Source organism: Leucopleurus acutus, assembly GCF_964270905.1.
Source record: "Leucopleurus acutus genome assembly, chromosome: 11".
NCBI lineage: Eukaryota > Metazoa > Chordata > Mammalia > Artiodactyla > Delphinidae > Leucopleurus > Leucopleurus acutus.
In genome coordinates this window covers 48,284,149-48,305,376 of record NC_139152.1, presented here as the reverse complement: position 1 = coordinate 48,305,376, position 21,228 = coordinate 48,284,149, and the positions used below count along the sequence as shown (strand labels likewise).

Sequence of the window (21,228 nt, the reverse complement as noted above, 5' to 3'; positions counted from 1 at the left end):
GTGAAACTTAAAAACCACAGTAGAGATTTTTCTAAAACATTTTGTCCCTATAATATCATAGTATAAATGAAAGTTCGGCAGTAAATGGTTCAGTAGTCAAACAAGCTTGCTTAAAAATGAAGTCGGAACATACTGAACTAAATAAACTTTTAAAATGATCAACAATATAATATATTCCTGATTTAAATAAATGTACACTATATTTATATTAAAAACAAAATACATATTTGTATGAAAATACCAGTTCTTTCATTTTTGGTTAATTTGGTCCCACATATTTTATTTGCCCAGTTCAGAACTACTACATGTACAAAAAGTACAGACATAAATATATATTCCAAGATCAAATCACAGTCACTTTAAGTACATTCATCTGTAAGAAGGCAAAAAGAAGAGGGTTCTATATTTAAACTTTGACAGGCATTTATATTAATTATTTTATACCTTTTTGATTTTTTAAGAAAATGAAATATGTACAGTGATGATTTAGGTCATGTAAAAACAACTGATTGGATCACCTTTGGTGTCAAGCAAAGCTACCTTTCTCCTTAATTCACTAACATAGTAATTGTAGTTGATAGACCACATGACAGTGTGACCATTTGTTCAGTGGTCTTGAAGATGCCTACAGAACAAACAAATCGACTACATTTAAATTTTTTTCACTTAAAACTCATAAAAATACAACCTAAAATATAATTTATATTTAAATAATTTTATAGATTAACCCCTAAATCCAATCCCTAAAGATTTCTTGCAAAAGTTATCTAAGTTCAGCTATTGCCAAGGAATGCTTTATGTCTGTCTTATTAGAAACATGTCATTATGTATAACTTTTATCCCAATAATGTTACTTTTAATATTTGCCCAAATGTAATAATGGTATAAGAAAAAACATGTGTTGAAGAAATATAAGTAGTAAATGAAATGTTTTCCAAAATTCCTTAAAAATGGGGAATTATTCATTCTAGGAAATGTTAACCAACATGCTGGTTTAAAATATTTGGAGGAACGTGCTTTTAAATAAAAAGCTTCAAATCGAATGTAAAAGTTTAGCAAATATTTGAAAAGATCCTGCTCTTCCATCTTCAAAAGAGGGATTTCTATGCCTAATATCTAAGTAATGTGCAATGCCATTCTTACCATCATTACGAAGAAAGAATCTTATGTTATTAAGTTGATGTATTCACTGTAGCTACAGACTCCACCCCCCCCATCACAATGACAATGCACATTTAGCATCTGGATGTCAGTTTAGCTGAATCTAACCAAACACATCCAGACATGTCACTGACTGTAAGTGTGTTTAAGGCCCTTTTTATGAAAAAGTTTACTGTGACACATCAGTTTATCAAAACTTTTATTAAAGTATGTTCTTAGTGTAAATATCCTTGATGAACTAAGCAAACAAATACTGAGTACAGATTCCTGTTTTTACACTTTTACAGAGTGAATTCTTATTAGCAACCACTCTTTCCCTTCACCAGGGATTTTACTTAGGAGTGTTTTTTTTTTTTTTTTTTTTGAACGAAAGCAAAAGGGAAAAATCTAGAAATAAGATCTAGATAAGATGGGGCTGCAAGTAGATGGTATCTCTAAAATAAAAGAAACTGTAGTCTTACTGTTGCCAGACACCTGTTGTAGATTTCAGTATTGTTTAAGTAGGTGAAATGACCATTTAGAAAGCAAGAACTTTTGAGATAGATTTTATTCTATTCTATTAACTCATCCTCAGATTCTTAGATCAAAAAATATGGTGGGGGTCTTCCCTTCTCCTCAAGGTTACACAATAGCGAAAATTTCTCACAAATTAATAATTTAGCAAACTTGTATTGCACACTCTGTGCTCTGGCATTATACTTTTAGAAAAGAAGTGAGTGAATAATGCTTCTAAAACAAAATATGAACATAAGCAAAATAAAAGGAATTAATGGAATATGGACACATGGATTCTATAAACAGGTTACTGCTGAGTATTATTTTAATGACTTACATATTGCTATAACAACAGATATTGTGCAAAATCATTCATCCCAGTAGTTATTACGTCCAATTCACTTAGAATTATCTGCTGTGGGAATCAGCAAATATTTTTCAAATTACATTTATAAACGTCATTTTGCAAAGGATGATTCAATTAGGAGAAATGTATTCATTTTGGAAATAAAGGATTTATCAAGTAAGATTAGAATATGTGTTTCCAAGAAATATGTATTTAGCCTATAGAATTCACTATTACAAATAGGATGGCTAATGGAGAAAAAAAGTGGGTTAGAAGTTAAAAGACCTGGTTCTATTTCCAAGACCGCATTTACTCAGAGGACATGTATATGTTTAGGCAAAGACCTTACCTGCTCTAGTCTTATTCTGTCAAAATGCAGATATCTAACAAACCTAACTTTAATATATCAAAACAAAAATGCAATACAAATCAAAACACAATTACATATAATGCTTAGAAAATAAACATTTTAGTTTACATGTCCTTTCTCACTAAATCCAGAAATATTCATGCTTTAGTTAGAAATAGAAAGCATGTGGCAGAAAAATAAAGTCCATTAAATAATATATCAGAAACCTGTACTCAAATGAACAAGTTATATAAACTGAGTCTAACTGAAAAACGTTTTTTTTAAGATGCATATAAATGTAAAACAACTAAAAACTCAGAATAAAACACTTAGAATATGTTTGAAAATTTCACCCTGAAATTCATATGCAATAAGAATCCCATTCTTTTGTTCATCTGAACAGAACTTTTTACTGACTTACGTCTTAATGGAATGTTGAATACCAATGTTTTCATACAGAGCTCTCTAGCTTATTTTGCCATATTTGAATTTGAAACAAAAAAAAAAATTTTTTTTTACCATGTAAAGAAAAATATTTGCTGATATGGTAATGAATTTGTGGTCACAGAATCATAGTCTGCTGAAATACTCCTGAATATTACCTTATTAACAAGTACATATGAAGACTGAAAAACATGGAGATTATGCAAGTAGTGGAGATATAACTAAACCCACCAAAGAAACAAAAATGCTGCACTAAAAATATCCATAATTAGATAAAAAATGCTAAAGAAGTTGGCCTAGACATTATGAAAAATGAAAGAAAAATAATTTTTAAAAATTATTTTTAAAAATAAGCATAGGGAAAAAAAGGAGGGGAGGAAGGTACATAGCATGGGGTTGGGATGGGATAAATAATTTGGTCTAAAAGTTTTCATATGTCCCACTAAAGTAAAAATTTCTTTTTTGCAATATTCCTTTTCCTCTTAAAGTAGAGACCTAAAGTTATGATTCTCATTGCTATAATAATTCTTTCATGAACTGAACATAAGTGAACTAAAGTGAAGGCAAAGCAGAAGACTAAGATAGACCAGATCATAGGACCTTGCAGCATTAAAACCTAAAGTGTACAATTTGATAACAAAGAAGAGAAAATCAGAGCTACAAAAAAGAATGTGAACTCAGCAAATTATTCATTTTTTAAAAACTATCAATAAAGATAGTTTGTGATTTTGATTATACAGGCATTATAATTAATTACTAATAATTGGGCTTTTCAGGTTTTAAGTGCATTTCTCAAATGTGAGATCGTGCACATAAATATGTAGAAATCAAAACCTAAAAAATAAGTAGGATGAGTAAAGATTGTAATTTCAATTTTTATCTCAATGATTTTGATGCTTTTTGGTGTTGTGAATTGTCATGGCAAGAATCTAGTTGTTATAATGTATCTGTGATGTAATTGCATTGAAAGAGCCTACAGGATGACATATAATGATGCTATGCTGTGATGGTAAGATTTGTTTCTCAAAATTTCGGCACTTTAAGAGAGTTACAAACATCCAGAATAGTAAATGTCAAGGACAGGAAGATCGATTTTTCTAGATTCTTAAAAGTCATATTCAGTTATCTATCATGCATAAGGAAGATTCATAATAACAAAAACTCTTCTAGAATATAAGCACCCTCCTTATCCAGGAAACCTCAAGCCTACAGTCACATGAGTTCCCTTACTGGTGAAGATGAGTGGTCTTAGCCAAAAGTATACACTGATGACTCCAGGAACATGGTCATTGCTGCAAACCCAATATATAGGACCAGATGCAGCATGAGTGACTTTGTGAAAGATGTATGACATTAGAAGTGCACCATCTGAAATAGAGCTAAAGAGAAAAATATTCTAAGGATGCCAAAAGTCTAGAAGAAGAAGACAAAAGCAATGGCATTTGTTCTCTCTCTAGAACAAAGGGACGGAAAGGAGAATAACAATCCAAATGTTCAGGAAACTTGAAAAATTAGTTACAGTGTAGTGGCAGTTGCATTAAGTGATGCAAATAAATATATACTGTGTAGATGAACCAAATCTTTTGTATCTCATAAGATTTTTACAAATTTTTGGTAGGTTGGGATAATCCTATAAGTGAGAATCACTATAATTCTGAACATAATGTTTCATAGTAAGTACTTTTAATTTTTGAGTCATAATAAGTAGCAACTAATATGGGAATTACTTATCCATAAAGAAAATAGCATTTTTCCTCTAAACCCAACCTAAGGGAAAATATATTATGCCTGAGTCATATAAATATTTCATTATTTTTATGAAAAAAGTCACATTGAAGCAATTACAGCTATTATATAATCATTACCATTATTTGGGATAATCTGCATTGGTTAGAAAAGCAGGCAAATTGAAATTATATATTCAGGTTATAGCAAATGCAGTCTCTAATAAACACTAAATAAATCATAATACAGATTGCAGTTGAATCTAATTGGTTTACCACAGTGTTTAATTTTTTTGCATCTATATTTTATCTACCATTGTATCTACAGCTTCTAGGGGGAGGTGACATGGCAGTGAACACCCTAGGGGCTCTTTCTGCTTTTAAGTAAACCTGAGTTTTTCTTCTGGTTCTGTCACATACTACCTTTTAACTTTGGGTAATTTGTGAACTTCTTTGTATATCTGTTTTTTGTTTTGTTTCACTCATCTATTATATCAGGCCAATAGCCTCTACCTATGATTCTATTTGAATATCAAATAGGCAAAATGCAGGAAACATAAATATCCATTCCCTTCCCACTTCACATCCTTTTTTCCTATTAATTTGAGCCTAATAATCATGATTATTTTGTTTTATTAAAAGCCTGCAACATTGTACATATAAGAGGGTTTTTTTAAAAGGTATTTTTGGATGGAAAATAAGTTTCAACTAACTGATTAAGTATATCTCTACATTTTATAACATCAATATAAAAACTTACATTTTCAGCATACGTCTTATGGTCTTGTTTTTCTGCCACGTACAGCCAGAGACGGATGAGTAAAAAATACCTAGATTTTTAAAGTGTACATTCAAATATATCAAACCAAATTATTTTACTTATTTCCTAGTGTCCAGGGGAGACCCATGAGATAAGGTGGTTAGAACTTGGTACTAAAGAAGTGAAATTTATGAGCCATGTCAATTTACACTGAGAAAACATCCTGTCTTCCAATGTGAAGGACACCAGAACCTGACCCAACTGCCTCTTAAATGTGTGCTGGTTGGCTCCAAAAAGGATCAAGAAAGAGGATGGGCATGTGTCAGGACATGTCTATATCCCATATTGCATTCATAAATCAGTGAAGGAACATTTAAGATTAAATGGTGAAAAATACGAGGAGTCTTGTTATCACAAATGGAAAAATACTTAAACTAGCCAGTGATCATGAATTATTTTGGTACCCAGGTTTATGATAACCTTCCTTCTGCACAATTCCATAACAGAAAAATGGACTGAAAGGTATTTTAATGGTTTCTGACTTTGCTTCACGGTGTCTTGATCATCTAAAACCTGTCATTCCCTTGGGGAAGATATACTTTCTGACTAATCATTAATTGTTGCAGAAAGCCAACTATATTTTCTCCTTCGTTTAGGCACCTTTATAATAATAAATGTTCTAGGTTGATATTTTCTTCTCAATCTCTGAAAGATTCTGTTCAAGCAACAAATATTCTAACAAGTTCAAGAGATTTGGGAGAGTAAACAACTTGAAACATTTATTTTACCCTGAAACAATTCTGAAAACTGTATGTGAGTTTATATCACTGTTTCAAGTGTGTTGTGATTTAACTTTCAACATTTATGTATAGGAATTAAGAGGCATACATATTTGTAACTTTGTGCAGTGCTACTGTCAGGCATGACTATACATCATGTCATGTGCTTTGAATGTGCAATTTCACTTCCCTTTCTTTTTTTAACAATTTAATATAATCAGTGTTAGGAATGAAAAGTTAAAGAAGATGATCAAAGAGCAACAGAACAAATACAAATTGGTTTTGACTTGACAAGAACCTCATCAGCAAGTAAATAAACCTCCTTCCATGGAGAAAGCCACTGGAATGCACCCACCAGCAGGTGATAAAAAGGACTATGCCTTAGCCCTAAAACCCCATGATCATTACTTGTCCCAGAGGTCTGTTATCTATATTAATTTAAATGTGTATCTTCAGAGAATTCAAGGCACTTTTTGGGAAACATTTAAGATTGGAAAGCTACTGAACAATTTATGATGTCACACTTTTTATGACAAGTCACAGTTGAATACAAACGCTAATAATATGAAAATAGCTCATTCAAGACTCAAGATTGGGTGAAACTAAATTAAGAACAAATATATATTGTCACATTTTCCCTGATTTATTGACCTATGGTATTGGCACATATTGTTTTAGTTAATATTTTAAAAATACAAATATCTTTATGTAAAAAAGTGAATGTTAATTGAAATATGGAATTTTATATAGCTTGCTAAACATGAGCCACATGCTTAAACAGTGCCTAAAGTTTACAAATCAAATCCCTAGTGTTAACTATCACAAATGCTTGGAATCCAAGCGCAATCCTAAAGGAAATAAGAATAGCACCTGCCTCTATTGCAATAATAATAGTAAGAAGAACGGCAGATTCCTTTTGACATCTTAAGAATGACATTACTTCAATAATCAAGAACTAAATTCTTTTTATTAATCATGACCTTAATTTAAACTTCAGATTTATAAAGCTGAATATTTATAACTTTATATCTAACGTATAAATTCTTTCTTGTTTAAAAGTACTTACTCAAAATGGTATTTATAGTTCTGAATGCACAGATCTATCATATGCCTCTGTATTCAAGAGTGATTCAGTCCCAAATGTTTTCATATAGTTATGAAAATGAGAAACTGCTAAATTAACCTGGGTTGGCATGTTGCAGGCTTCTTTCTCTCAAGTTATAAACTAAATCTACACTTTCCAAGTATATATCAAATCATACACAACCTCCAGTTCTAGAAGCCGTTTTTAAGTCTCCTGGTTTAGTTATGCTCGCAGGCAGCAGGAAAGCTTATCGGTAGAGGGTGGAATTTTCAAGTGCTACCTTTCCTATAATATGAGATATTTTCAGTGGCTGAGTAAAAAGCCTGTTTGGATTTCTGTTTTTTGCTTTTGCTTGTCATGGAGGAGAGGGAAATGAGAGAGCTTGGAGGGCTCACTATAAGCACCTCCCACTCTTAGCTTTACTCAGATGGATTACTGATAACAGTAACCCTCTGATCACCACTATATGTTGGGAAAAATTAAAATTTTGCCTATGTGTAAGCCTGTCAACCAGGATTCCGGTTGATTCCACTTCGATGTCTCAGTATAACAGTGAGTCTGAATTCAGTTTGGTTAAAAGAAGTCCCTGATTACTTTCTGGATTACTAACTAAAATCCTTTTAAAATCAATAGACAGCTCATTGCTAGGAGTCATTTAGGCTTTTAATTTGATTTACATATTAGTAAATTCTGAAAATTATTTGAGGGTTCTATTCACTAGCACCAGGTACTGTGGTCCTCCTCAAAGAAATCACGTGCATGCATGAATCAAATCAGACAATGCTCAGAAATAATAGTTTAAAATGGAGTTTTTTCAAATTTATTTCATATATGAATATGCTTTTTTTTTGCAGCAGTTAGTTGTATTTTCAAATTAAGGCCACCCTCATTTTCACCCATGTTCTTATCTTTAAAATCCACACTGTAAAGTAGTGTGTGAGTGTCAGTGTGTGTATGTTCGGGTAAAATTCATTTCCTTCAATTCCATTTCACCCTTTAATATCAAATAAAAAATGAAATGTGGAGAGGATAGTCTTAACAGGATTAAACATACTCCTTCTAACTACTTAATCCAGTGGTTTGGGATTCAGATCTCTATAACCAAGATGGAAGTCACTGGAAGACTTTAAAATCATTTTAACCACCGCAGCCAGAGTCATGTATGGACATAAGCCCATTGCATGAATTCTTTATATGCATAATCTCAAATTTTAACTGCCCAAATAAATTTTACAAAACAAACTTTTTTAAATTTTGCCATTAAGGAAAATCTCTTTTCCATACTTACTTATGACTCCTCATTTCAACTAAAAACCTTCTAATATGTTGGAAAAAAAATACTCGTAAGAAAGTCATAAACACTGAAATGAGAGATGTGATTCTTGTTAGATATTAGTTTCTCTTTCTGAGGGATTAACCCCTGATCCTTTTGCCGTTTGACTTTTGACACTAACATCAGGACTTTTAGATGGCTTCAAGGATTCAGATTCTTGGGACTCAGGTGTATGTGTTGTCTTCGTTGTGTCTTTCAGCTTTTCCTTTGCAAGCAGTCTGTAGTTGATAGCATTGCCAATGAGCAGCCACACGCTGGCTAGGACTACAATAGCTCCACAGGCCACATACATGTATTTATATTGTCCAGTTTCATCCACCAGTTTACCTAAGAGACAAAGAATGTCTTTTAAGACAGCATAATAAATCAGCCATAAAATGTTAACATTTGCAAATAAATTCTTCTCCACACTGCATATCTATTTCTTATTTAAGTTAATACTAAATGAGAGTTTAATAAAGAAAAAAATATTCTAGATTATGACTTCCACATATGCATAGTAAAGGCATTTACAGGCACATTCTGCATTATATTACTAGTATATTAAGTTTATTGAAAATTACTACCCTCAATAAAAGTGTACAACCAAGATAAGCTAGGTATATATGTGTTTGTGTATATATCCATAGATACATAAATGTGTGAGATACATTTTTAAACCTACATGTGTAGAAATACATATACGTATTTACAAATGTAAACATATATATGAATAGATTTATAGCATACATATTGAGATTGCTTCAACCTTTCCACATTTACTATCTTTTCGATAAAGAGGAAAAATTACATTCTTTAGGACAAATTCAGAGGCTTTTATAAGGTTCCTAGTGGGGGTAATATTTACTAAATGCTTTCTCTATGCCTAGCACTAGGCTAAATGCTTTATTTGTAATTTTGCATTTAATCCTTACAAGATCACTACGCAGTAATTTGACCATGGTTACGCAGCCAGTGAGTGAGTGGCAGGATCTGGGCTCTAACCAGTGTGTCTGCATCTTGTATTCTTAACTACTCTGTAAAATGGCTTCACCAAACCTCTTGGTTAAGTGTCATGTCACTTTTTAGGCTAATCACAGTTTTCCACTTTGTCTGAATCTAAATTATTAAGGCCAAACTAATCAGGAAGAAAGTTTTTGTTCCATTTGATTTTTTTTTTTTAACATCTTTATTGGGGTATAATTGCTTTACAATGGTGTGTTAGTTTCTGCTTTATAACAAAGTGAATCAGTTATACATATACATATGTTCCCATATCTCTTCCCTCTTGCGTCTCCCTCCCTCCCACCCTCCCTATCCCACCCCTCCAGGCTGTCACAAAGCACCAAGCCAATATCCCTGTGCCATGCGGCTGCTTCCAACTAGCTATCTACCTTACTACGTTTGTTAGTGTGTATATGTCCATGACTCTCTCTCGCCCTGTCACAGCTCACCCTTCCCCCTCCCCATAACCTCAAGTCCGTTCTCTAGGAGGTCTGCGTCTTTATTCCTGCCTTACCCCTAGGTTCTTCAGGACATTTTTTTTTTCTTAAATTCCATATCCATTTGATATTGAGAACATTGAAAACCAAGCCTGCTGCCATATAATTGCAAAGCTTACTGACTTTTAAACACACTTCAGTTTATACTGTTTGTACTTAGTTTTGCCTCTTGCTTATGCAGGCATCTAATTCTTAACAATAATTCTGGCAAAATTTAGTATACACAAATCCATATTATTTATCATATGCATATTCCAGGTGATTCTGAAATACACCTATTTATTTAGTCAGAATTTCCATCATTCTGGCTTCCCAGGTGAATTCTATCAAACATTTAGAGAAGAGCTAGCACCCATCCTCCTCAAACTCTTGCAAAAAATTGCAGAGGAAGAAACACTCCCAAACTCATTCTATGAGGCCATCACCCTGATACCAAAACCAGACAGAGATACTACAAAAACAGAAAATTACAGACCAATATCACTGATGAATATAGACGCAAAAATCCTCAACAAAATACTAGCAAACAGGATCCAACAGCATATTAAAAGGATCATACACTATGATCAAGTGGGATTTATCCCAGGGATGCAAGGATTCTTCAATATATTCAAATCAATCAATGTGATACACCATATTAACAAATTGAAGAATAAAAACCATATGATCATCTCAAGAGATGCAGAAAAAGCTTTTGACAAAACTCAACAACCATTTATGATAAAAACTCTCCAGAAAGTGGGCATAGAGGGAACCTACCTCAACATAATAAAGGCCATATACGACAAACCCACAGCAGACATCATTCTCAATGGTGAAAAACTGAAAGCATTTCCACTAAGATCAGGAAAAAGACAAGGATGTCCACTCTTACCACTACTATTCAACATAGTTTTGGAAGTCCTAGCCACGGTAATCAGAGAAAAAAAAGAAATAAAAGGAATACAAATTGGAAAAGAAGAAGTAAAACTGTCACTGTTTGCAGATGACATGATACTATACATAGAGAATCCTAAAGATGCCACCAGAAAACTACTAGAGCTAATCAATGAATCTGGTAAAGTTGCAGGATACAAAATTAATGCATAGAAATCTCTTGCATTCCTATACACTAATGATGAAAAACCTGAAAGAGAAATTAAGGAAACACTCCCATTTACCACTGCAACAAAAAGAATAAAATACCTAGGAATAAACCTACCTAGGGAGACAAAAGACCTGTATGCAGAAAACTATAAAACACTGATGAAAGAAATTAAAGATGATACAAACAGATGGAGAGATATACCATGTTCTTGGATCGGAATAATCAATATTGTGAAAATGACTATACTACCCAAAGCAATCTACAGATTCAATGCAATCCTTATCAAATTACCAATGGCATTTTTTAGGGAAGTAGAACAAAAAATCTTAAAATTTGTATGGAGACACAAAATACCCTGAATAGCCAAAGCAGTCTTGAGGGAAAAAAACGGGGCTTGAGGAATCAGACTTCCTGACTTCAGACTATACTACAAAGCCACAGTAATCAAGACAACATGGTACTGGCACTAAAACAGAAACATAGATCAATGGAACAAGATAGAAAGCCCAGAGATAAACCCATGCACCTATGGTCAACTAATCTATGACAAAGGAGGCAAGGATATACAATGGAGAAAAGATAGTCTCTTCAATAAGTGGTGCTGGGAAAACTGGACAGCTACATTTAAAAGAATGAAATTATAACACTCCCTAACACCATAAACAAAAATAAACTCAAAATGGATTAGAGACCTAAATGTAAGACTGAACACTATAAAACTCTTAGAGGAAAACATAGGAAGAACACCCTTTGACATAAATCACAGCAAGATCTTTTTTGATCCACCTCCTAGACTAATGGAAATAAAAACAAAAATAAACAAATGGGACCTAATGAAACTTCAAAGCTTTTGCACAGCAAAGGAAACCATAAACAAGACGAAAAGACATCCCTCAGAATGGGAGAAAATATTCACAAACGAATCAATGGACGAAGGATTAATCTCCAAAATATACAAACAGCTCATTCAGCTCAATATTAAAAAAACAAACAACGCAGTCCAAAAATGGGCAGAAAACCTAAATAGACATTTCTCCAAAGAAGACATACAGATGGCCAAGAAGCACATGAAAAGCTGCTCAGCATCACTAATTATTAGAGAAATGCAAATCAAAACTACAGTGAGGTATCACCTCACACCAGTTAGAATGGGCATCATCAGAAAATCTACAAACAACAAATGCTGGGGCGGGTGTGGAGAAAAGGGAACCCTCTTCCACTTTTGGTGGGAATGTAAATTGATACAGCCACTATGGAGAACAGTATGGAGGTTCCTTAAAACACTAAAAATAGAATAACCATATGATCCAGCAATCCCACTACTGGGCATATAGCCAGAGAAAACCATAATTCAAAAAGATACATGCACCGCAATGTTCATTGCAGCACTATTTATAATAGCCAGGTCATGGAAGCAACCTAAATGCCCATCGACAGACGAATGGATAAAGAGGATGTGGTAATATATACAATGGAATATTACTCAGCCATAAAAAGGAACAAAATTGGGTCATTTGTTGAGACGTGGATGGATCTAGAGACTGTCATACAGAGTGAAGTAAGTCAGATAGAGAAAAACAAATATCGTATGTTAATGCATGTATGTGGATCCTAGAAAAATGGTACAGATGAACCCGTTTGCAGGGCAGAAGTTGAGACACAGATGTAGAGAACAAACGTATGGACAGGAAGTGGGGAAAGCCGTGGGGGGGTGGGGATGGTGGTGTGATGAATTGGGCGATTGGGTTTAACATGTATACACTGATGTGTATAAAATTGATAACTAATAAGAACCTGCTGTATAAAAAAATAAATAAAATAAAATTTAAAAAATAATAATTTCCATCACTCTGACAAGAATCTAGTTAGTGGCTTTTTATTAAATTTAGCTACTTGTGAAATTATTTACTTCAACAAAGTTTTCTGCTTTAATTAGGTAAATGTTAGAATGGACTTATTGGAGTTAATTTGAGTAAGTACGATATATACATAAAAAACAGAACAAAAATTGTGTAATTTAATTTTCCATTCTAACTTTAGTCAAATATTCCTATTCATACAATGATTATTACATATCTAAATACAAAAACATTAGGTCTTTTGCCCCATCAGAATTATATCATCACTTTGTATTGCCAAATCAACATAGTTTCTAAATGTTTTGGGAATTTTTAGCATCAAGAAAGCAGATATGATTTCCAGAACTAAAGTTTCAGCTCTTTTTGAATGTAGCAGTGGAAGTTCGAGTTGAAAAAAATAAAAATAAAAATCATGCTCTCCCTGCCTTTCACTGTTGTACTAACAAGACTAGTAGCAGCAGCAGCAACTGTGTAAGAAGTAACTGCAACAACAGCGATTCATTCGAAAGTATTTATTGAGTGCCTACTATAAGCCAGATGCCATGCTAGCAGTGACTGAATGCTATAGAGGAAAAGCCAGTCTAAAAGTCAAGGAATATCTGGGATAACAGAAGGCAGAAACAGGATAAAAAAAAGGCTACTCTGTTATGGCTATAGCCTGAAAGCTTCAACAATGAGCCTCAAATCAATTACTGCCACTGATCCCACTGGTGCAATAGTTTGGCAATATTAACAAAATAAGCTCTCAAGGATACTGAAATTGATGTAAATATTATTAAAATAGGTCTCAGCCCAGGTAGAAATGGCCAAATCAGATTCATTCATTTCCATAGCACCCATCCACTATGCCTATTGAGCTGACTTGATATTTTTTCATCCCACCATGGCTGGTGAAATAGATTTTTCTCTGTTGATACTAAGAATTTTATTGGTAATGAATAGACTTCTAAAACCCATTTGGTAAAACTAATTCTGTATGAAAAGATAGGCATATATTGGCCAAAATGAATAAGACCTACTGGCTTCATTCACTTTGAAAATTGTTTTGGTGCCCTGGCATATCTATAATGAGAGATATACCATCCAAAGCATCTGTACTAGATACCAGAGGACAGTCCTGGTGGACAGAAAAAGTCAACAACTATACCACTCATTCCTGACCAAATGAAAAAGCAAAAGGTACATGTCAATGGTGCCTTAAGATTAACAATTTAAGCATGAATTTTCCCACTTTCAAAATGATTCCTTGATGTCATGTAGGAAGACTTTAAACACTGATTTTAAATACACGAAAAAAATTTATGTTTAGCCCAGCAATTATTGTGACCATTAGGGGGCAGGCCAAGAGGTCTAAGTAAATACCTACATTTAGCATTAACTAAAGCAATGCTATACAGTGATTACTGAAAAAGACTGGACAACAAAAAGTATTTAATATTTATAACATTTAAGTCTAACACTAAACAAAGTCTTAACTTCAAAAATGAACTTATACATATGTCTTTACTCAGTATCCTTACTACATAATTTAGCATAGAGATTTTTTATAGGCATCACTGACGGTATTTTAGATCTTAAAATCTAAAGGTAATTGTTATAAATATGGAATATAAGTATCTGATCAAGAAAATGACTTTGAATGAACTTCCCTTCATTCTTGCATTCCTATTCATATATTCCAATTAGTGATATTATAAAAGTATTCCTTCCTTAAGCATGTAACAAATTCTATATTAATATAACCAATAAGAAAACAGGGGCTTCTCTGGTGGCGCAGTGGTTGAGAGTCCGCCTGCTGATGCAGGGGACACGGGGTCGTGCCCCGGTCTGGGAAGATCCCACATGCCGCGGAGCGGCTGGGCCCGTAAGCCATGGCCGCTGAGCCTGCGCGTCCGGAGCCTGTGCTCCGCAACGGGAGAGGCCACAACAGTGAGAGACCCGCGTACCGCAACAAACAAACAAACAAACAAACAAACAAAAAACAGATCTTGACCTTTTGAGAGCATTACTTCAAATTTTTGACTCATTTTAATAAAAAAGAGAAATCTGTTTATCAATGATAAAGTGGAATTTTATTTTTATGATACATTTTTTAAAAACACAAAACAAGTTGATATAGGTAAAAACCTGAAAATTATGCTAATTATCAGTCTAATTTAAATTCTTAAGTTCATAACTCCAGGCTCTGAATGAAATTTTTGTCTAAAATAGACTAATTAGGAAATTTAAAAACACATAGTAAAGGCTAAAATTAACACACCACAGTCTTTTAGGCAATTAGTATCTATTATTACAAACCACATTTTACACTACAAAGAACGTCTTGGTTAGTGGATATTAATTTTATGCTTTTTGCTTTACTTGATGAGAAATATTCTTACCAGCAAGAGGAGGACCAAGAAGGACGGGGCAACACTCCACAACTGTGACGAGACCCACAGCACTGGAAAATCTTTGAGCGCCAACAAGGTCCATGAGACTTTCAAAGAGGATACTGCTAACGCTCCCAAATCCAAGGCCAAAAAATACAGCATACACCACCAGGCTTGTGTAGTCCTCAGCCAACGGGCACAGGAGATGACACACTCCATTGAACAAAATCGCAAAACTGAAGAAGTACTGGATTCGGGGTCGGATTAATTTGGAGTTTGCAATGAATCCTACAGTAGGTCTGGCAAACATATCAACAAAAGCCATAACAGACAGCAAGAAAGCTGCAGAATATTCATCAATTCCTTTGTCTTTAGCATATGGAGCCAAGAATATAATGGGGGCAAAGAACCCCAGAAACATAATGACATTTCCAGATAAGTATATCAGAAATCCCCTGTGCTTAAAAAGAGAGAAATCTAAATACTTATCAATTTTTGCGCATATTGATTTCCTCCTATGTCTTTTCTTCATGCCTGGATCAGTCACTTTTTCACCAGCCTTTTGTTTAGACTTCTTAGTAGTTAGTTTGGGTCCAACAGGTCTCATAAGGGACCCAGCCACACAGGAGTTCAACAGTAAACCTCCCAAAATCAAGAAGCTTCCTTTCCAGCCATAAGTATTAAAGAGGTACTGATTGAAAGGAGCCAGTGTACTTAGGAAAACAGGACTTCCTGCCATTGCGAGGCCACTCGCCATAGGCCGTTTCTTATAGAAGTACTTGCCAAGGATTGTTAAGGCGGGTTGCAGGTTGAAGGCTAGACCTAAACCTAAAAAAAACAAAAGGAAGAAAAACACAAACACATTATGCCACTCAAAAGAAATTACTCCTCAAAGTGTACATTCAAGTGAAAATGGCAGAACTAAAAATGCAACAGCACGTAGTAATTTTTAATAATTATGTATTATCAATAGGATGGCACGTAAACAAAAAGGTTCTCATAACTGGACACCTGAGAGGCATGACAGGTTCATATTCCTTTCTTTTTAAAACACAAAAATAAAACCAAGAACTTCTACTTCTGTTGCAATAATCATAGAGTAGGTTGAAATCGGGACAGAATTCATTCGTTCTTAGTTACAATCACTTAATTCCACAAACAAATTAACCTCTCTCTATATTTATATACACAGATAGAGAATAAATATCTTCCTTGTGGGCAAGAGTGCATTTAAAATGTGAATACTTTCTTTCAGAGTGGAATAGAGTGAACAGACTAAAAAAGTTGTCATTTATAAATAATCTTAGGTCTCCCAGAGATATTTCTTTCAAAGCTATGCAAATAATAAAAAAGAGTAATCAATTCATGCCATCGATTTCATGCTCTTTATCCCTCACATTCCACATTTCATGACTACAGAGGTACATGCGTATTAACTAAAAAATAAGTAACTTCTGTTTTGCTTGAAACATATTCTCATTTCAGGGATTAAAGCTGATTGTTTATATGAGTCAAAAGTTTCTACTGTTTCTAGGGACACCTTGACAGTGTTGAGTATCGCCTTTGAGAAATGAATTACTTCTTATAGCTCTCCAAGGTACTATTTGGCAACAGAAACAAATGTTTGTTTAAAAAGTAAATACAATTGATTTATGCAAACTGTTGATACCTCTCTTTCCCCTTTAGCCTGGGCATTATTCTGCATTATTTTAGGATCTATAGAAGTAGGAATTCTTCTGCATTTACCAGTTTATGTAAATTGAGACAGTATTGCAAATTGGTTAAGTATTAAGATTCTGGAACACTGAATTCTGAGTACAAATACTTACTGCACACCTCTAATACAAATTAATACAAATAGTTCTATTAAATATTTGTAATAGGGTTTCTAAAAACTGACAAGAAGGAACCAAGAACATGCTTTGGAGAGTGACAGGGCAGTGTGCTCTCTGATTCTACCTCAGCCATACTTGCGATGTATGCAGAATGAGTGTAATTAGATCCAACATTTAAATAATAAAACTATGGGCAGCAGCTTGTAAGTGGAAGAACACAAATTAAAACCCAGGAATTGAGTTTCCAAGTTCAAATTTCTTTACCTTAAGCCATCCTCCCTGCCTGTGCCCCCATTCTGTCACCGGGAATTTTGCTTTCAGATGTTAATGCCAGTTCTCCTTAGGAGATTGTGGGCATCTATTTCCTGTCTGGCATATGGTAAAAGGAACAGGAGATTTGAAATCAAAAGATCTAAATCTGGGCATCCCTGGTGGTGCAGTGGTTGAGAGTCCGCCTGCCGATGCAGGGGACGCGGGTTCGTGCCCCGGTCTGGGAAGATCCCACATGCCGCGGAGCGGCTGGGCCCGTGAGCCATGGCCGCTGAGCCTGCGCGTCCGGAGCCTGTGCTCCGCAACGGGAGAGGCCACAACAGTGAAAGGCCCGCCTACCGCAAAAACAAAAAGATCTAAATCTGCCTCGACTACTTACCTACGTGTACTACTGGGTAAATACTTAGTCTTGAGTTCGAATTCCGTCAATAACAAAAAAGGATTTTGCTAAAATCGAGTAAGGTTTAGAACTTTAAGATGTTATATAATGATGATGTGATTATTATTATATGCTAATATTTATTTAAAAGTGACAAAATGCTGGGTACTCTCTGTAAAGTACCATATATTCATTTTTTACATTAATCATGACAACAACTCCCAAAGGAAAGAGGTATTATTTTCCCATTTTAAAGACAGACTGAGGCATACGGGGGTTTATTTATCCATGATCACACGGCTCATGTGTGCGGAGTCAGGTTTAAAAGCTAGACCTGTCTGATTTCAGACACCAATAAGTTTTGGCTGATAATGACTTAAGATAAATCCCTTATAGGTATATTTAATGGCTGACTAGAAGCACCAAAGCCGTTAAGGCCCAAAGGAAGGGAACTGAAGCTAGAATAACATAAAATGCTATTGTTATTTGTGACACAGTAACATCAAAACCATCTTTTCCCTAATACATCTACTTGTGGGCCCAGCCTGAATTCTATGGCCAAGTGACATATGGCTGACCCTTGAACAGTGTGGGGTTTAGGAGGGCCCACTCTCTGCATAGCTAAAAATCTATGTATCATTTATAGCCATCTCTCCTCAGGATTCAACCAAACATGGATCCATGGATCGTGTAGTACCGTGGACCCCTGCAGTTCAAACCCATGTTGTTCAAGGTCACCTGTATGTAGTATTTCTGCACAAAGGAAAGGGCATTCACTCCACCATGACAATTCTTAGATATAAGAAGATTCTCATTTAAAATGTCAAAGGAGGGACTTCCCTGGTGATCCAGTGGTTAAGAATCCGCCTTCCAATGCAGGGGATGCGGGTTTGATCCCTGGTCGGGGAACTAAGATCCCACATGCCACAGGGCAACTAAGCCCGCAGGCCACAACTACTGAGCCCGTGTGCTGTAGAGCCCGCATGACACAACTAGAGAGAAGCCCACGCGCCATAATGAAGAGCCCATGCACCACAATGAAAGATCCTGCATACCGCAACTAAGATCTGACACAGCCAAATAAATAAATAAATATTTTAAAAAATGTCAAAGGTGTTTTACCATATCAAAAAAGAAGAGAGTTGTCCATAGGTTGTAAAGAGAAAGATTTTAACATCACTATTACTGTAGGCTTTAATACATCTAATTTTTTAATCAAATAATACATTAATGCAAGGTTAGACTGATCTAAAGTCATAAAAAGAGAAATACATTTACCTTTTTATCTGTAGGCAAAAGGAAATGATTCAATTTCTTTATATGTTGAAGTCTAATTTTTCTTAAAATTCTGAGTGTAGATTTGTTAATGCAATTTACTGCTGAGGCTAATAAAGATAGTATTTTCCAAATGTACATATGCAGGTCAGCTAGCGTCTACCGACATGCATGAGAAGCAACTATAATCAAGTGACGGGATGTCATTTTAAAATATTTGTCTTTAGTGGCAAATGTGCCTTTCAGAGCTTTTAAACAGAATCCTTTAGTAAGAAAAAGAAGGGATATCCATGCAGAGCTCTACCACTAATCAAAATACAGGCAACAACAATTCTATTGTTAAAGCTAATCAGTGAATCCAGGAAATATCTTTTTGGCACCATTTTTAACCTAGTATGAGTGATAAGTCAGACACTAATAGTAATAAGTAATGAAAATATTTTCTTTAATGAAGCTATTTATATGCCAGGAAGTCTGTGTCCACAAGTCTGGCTGAATATTAAATGTTGAAACTGTAAAAACAAACCAAAGAGGTTTTCTTTTTGACATTTACATCATAACACATAACATGTCTGATAACTTGCTGTTTCCATTGCTTGAAATTTGATTGGCCAGCCTATAGCCAGTATTTTGATGTACCAGAGGACATTACTTTAAGATAGCGTCTGATATAAAAAAGAAATTCAAAGGAAACAATAAGAATGTTCTATTGCTCGTGCTTCTGACAGAGCTTTGTAAACAACAGGGACTGTTAAGAAGAAAATAAGATGAAAACAAAACTTGACTTACCACAAATGAATCCCATGGTGATGTAAAGCTCTATTACGCTGGTACTAAAAGAGGCTGAGACCATTCCCAAACAGCATAACAAACCTCCTACCATCACCACTGGCCGGCTACCGTATTTATTCACCAAAACACTACTTATGGGACCTGAGGTAGAGAGGACATTAAGAAATATTCAGTTGCTGGGTTATTATTTATTAATTTATTTATTATTCGTAACATTTGTTAATTTTGCAATTTGAGAAAGCACATTTTAATGATTAAAGAAAAATATTAGGTCACATGGAATATCATGAAAACTTTTTAATACTTTCCAATCAATTTGACTGGTTATCTTTACCCATATATATACAAGCACATAAAATAATAAATTAGAATTGTTTAACACAGAGTTTGTTAGGACCATAATTATTCAACTTTTGATGGAAAAGTTTTTCAACAGGACATAGCTAAACTGCCTAAATATCCTAATAAATGCAGGTAAATTTATCTAACAAAAATCTAGGGATTATATAAATGACTTGTCTGTTCGAATTTTATTTTCTAGAATAATGTATGTTTGTACACACACATATGTCCTTAATTGCAGCTGAATTTTTTTTATTATACTCCACTGTGACTTTCCTTTAATACTATATTTTTTTTATTCTAAGTCACCAACTGTTTACATACCTCATTATATTAGAAATGAGGATGTCTTACACTGATGGTCTCTTAACAACTCCTGTCCATCAGGGGGCAGTCATAGGTAGTATGTTGCTACCATGGCTTAGGTATGCTTGAATTTGGTTGTTATTTCTGTGGCTTGGTTAGATAATGGAAATTCCTCATATTTCAGTCAGACCATTTAAGGACCATTTGAAAAAGGAAATGAATATGAATCCTGATTGTTGTTTGAAAAAGCTTCTGTTGATACATTCTGGTAAGGTCAAGAAAGTACCACCATCGAAATTTACAGAATGGGTGCAGCAGTTTAGATAGAACTGCCAGAGAAAATGGCGGCTCCCTCTATTAAGACAGGCTGCCTCACCAGCAAAGGGAAAAATCTTAATGTGGGAAACATGAACATCGAGCGCTCTGACTCAAAAAGTACTTTAGAAGAACTAGATACTAAACAGGATGAAGTTTTAGGAATGCCTTATGCAATGTATTTAACATACATTTTCTGATATATTTGTATGTGTGTGTGTGCACATATAAATATTCAGGAGTGATTAAAATGATTAAAATAATCTATGTCTAAAAAAGCTCTTTTGGTAATTATAAAATAAAAATCTAAATATTAAGAAAGAGTTGGTGTGTCTTATTTTAACGTGCAGCATTTTTTTCTTTAGTGGTACTTCATAAAATAGTGGTGCAACTTAACAATTGAGGCTATCTTAGATTCTTTGAAAGTCCATATACCACTT

At 34.3% G+C, this 21,228-nt stretch overlaps 1 protein-coding gene across 7 annotated transcripts in view; it reads right to left on the bottom strand.

The window, feature by feature from the left end:
- Window positions 1-1,502: 1,502 nt before the first annotated feature.
- Window positions 1,503-21,228, bottom strand: part of SLC16A7 (solute carrier family 16 member 7) — a 170,317-nt gene continuing 150,591 nt past the window's right edge. For all 7 annotated transcript variants that reach the window (XM_082849380.1, XM_082849377.1, XM_082849379.1 and 4 more), the window contains 3 exons: window positions 19,823-19,966; window positions 15,284-16,102; window positions 1,503-8,802 (listed from right to left, as the gene is read on the bottom strand). In XM_082849380.1, the coding sequence (XP_082705506.1) occupies window positions 8,528-8,802; window positions 15,284-16,102; window positions 19,823-19,966 (1,238 nt within the window). In that variant the 3' untranslated portion in view covers window positions 1,503-8,527. The remainder of the gene's footprint in view (window positions 8,803-15,283; window positions 16,103-19,822; window positions 19,967-21,228) is intronic.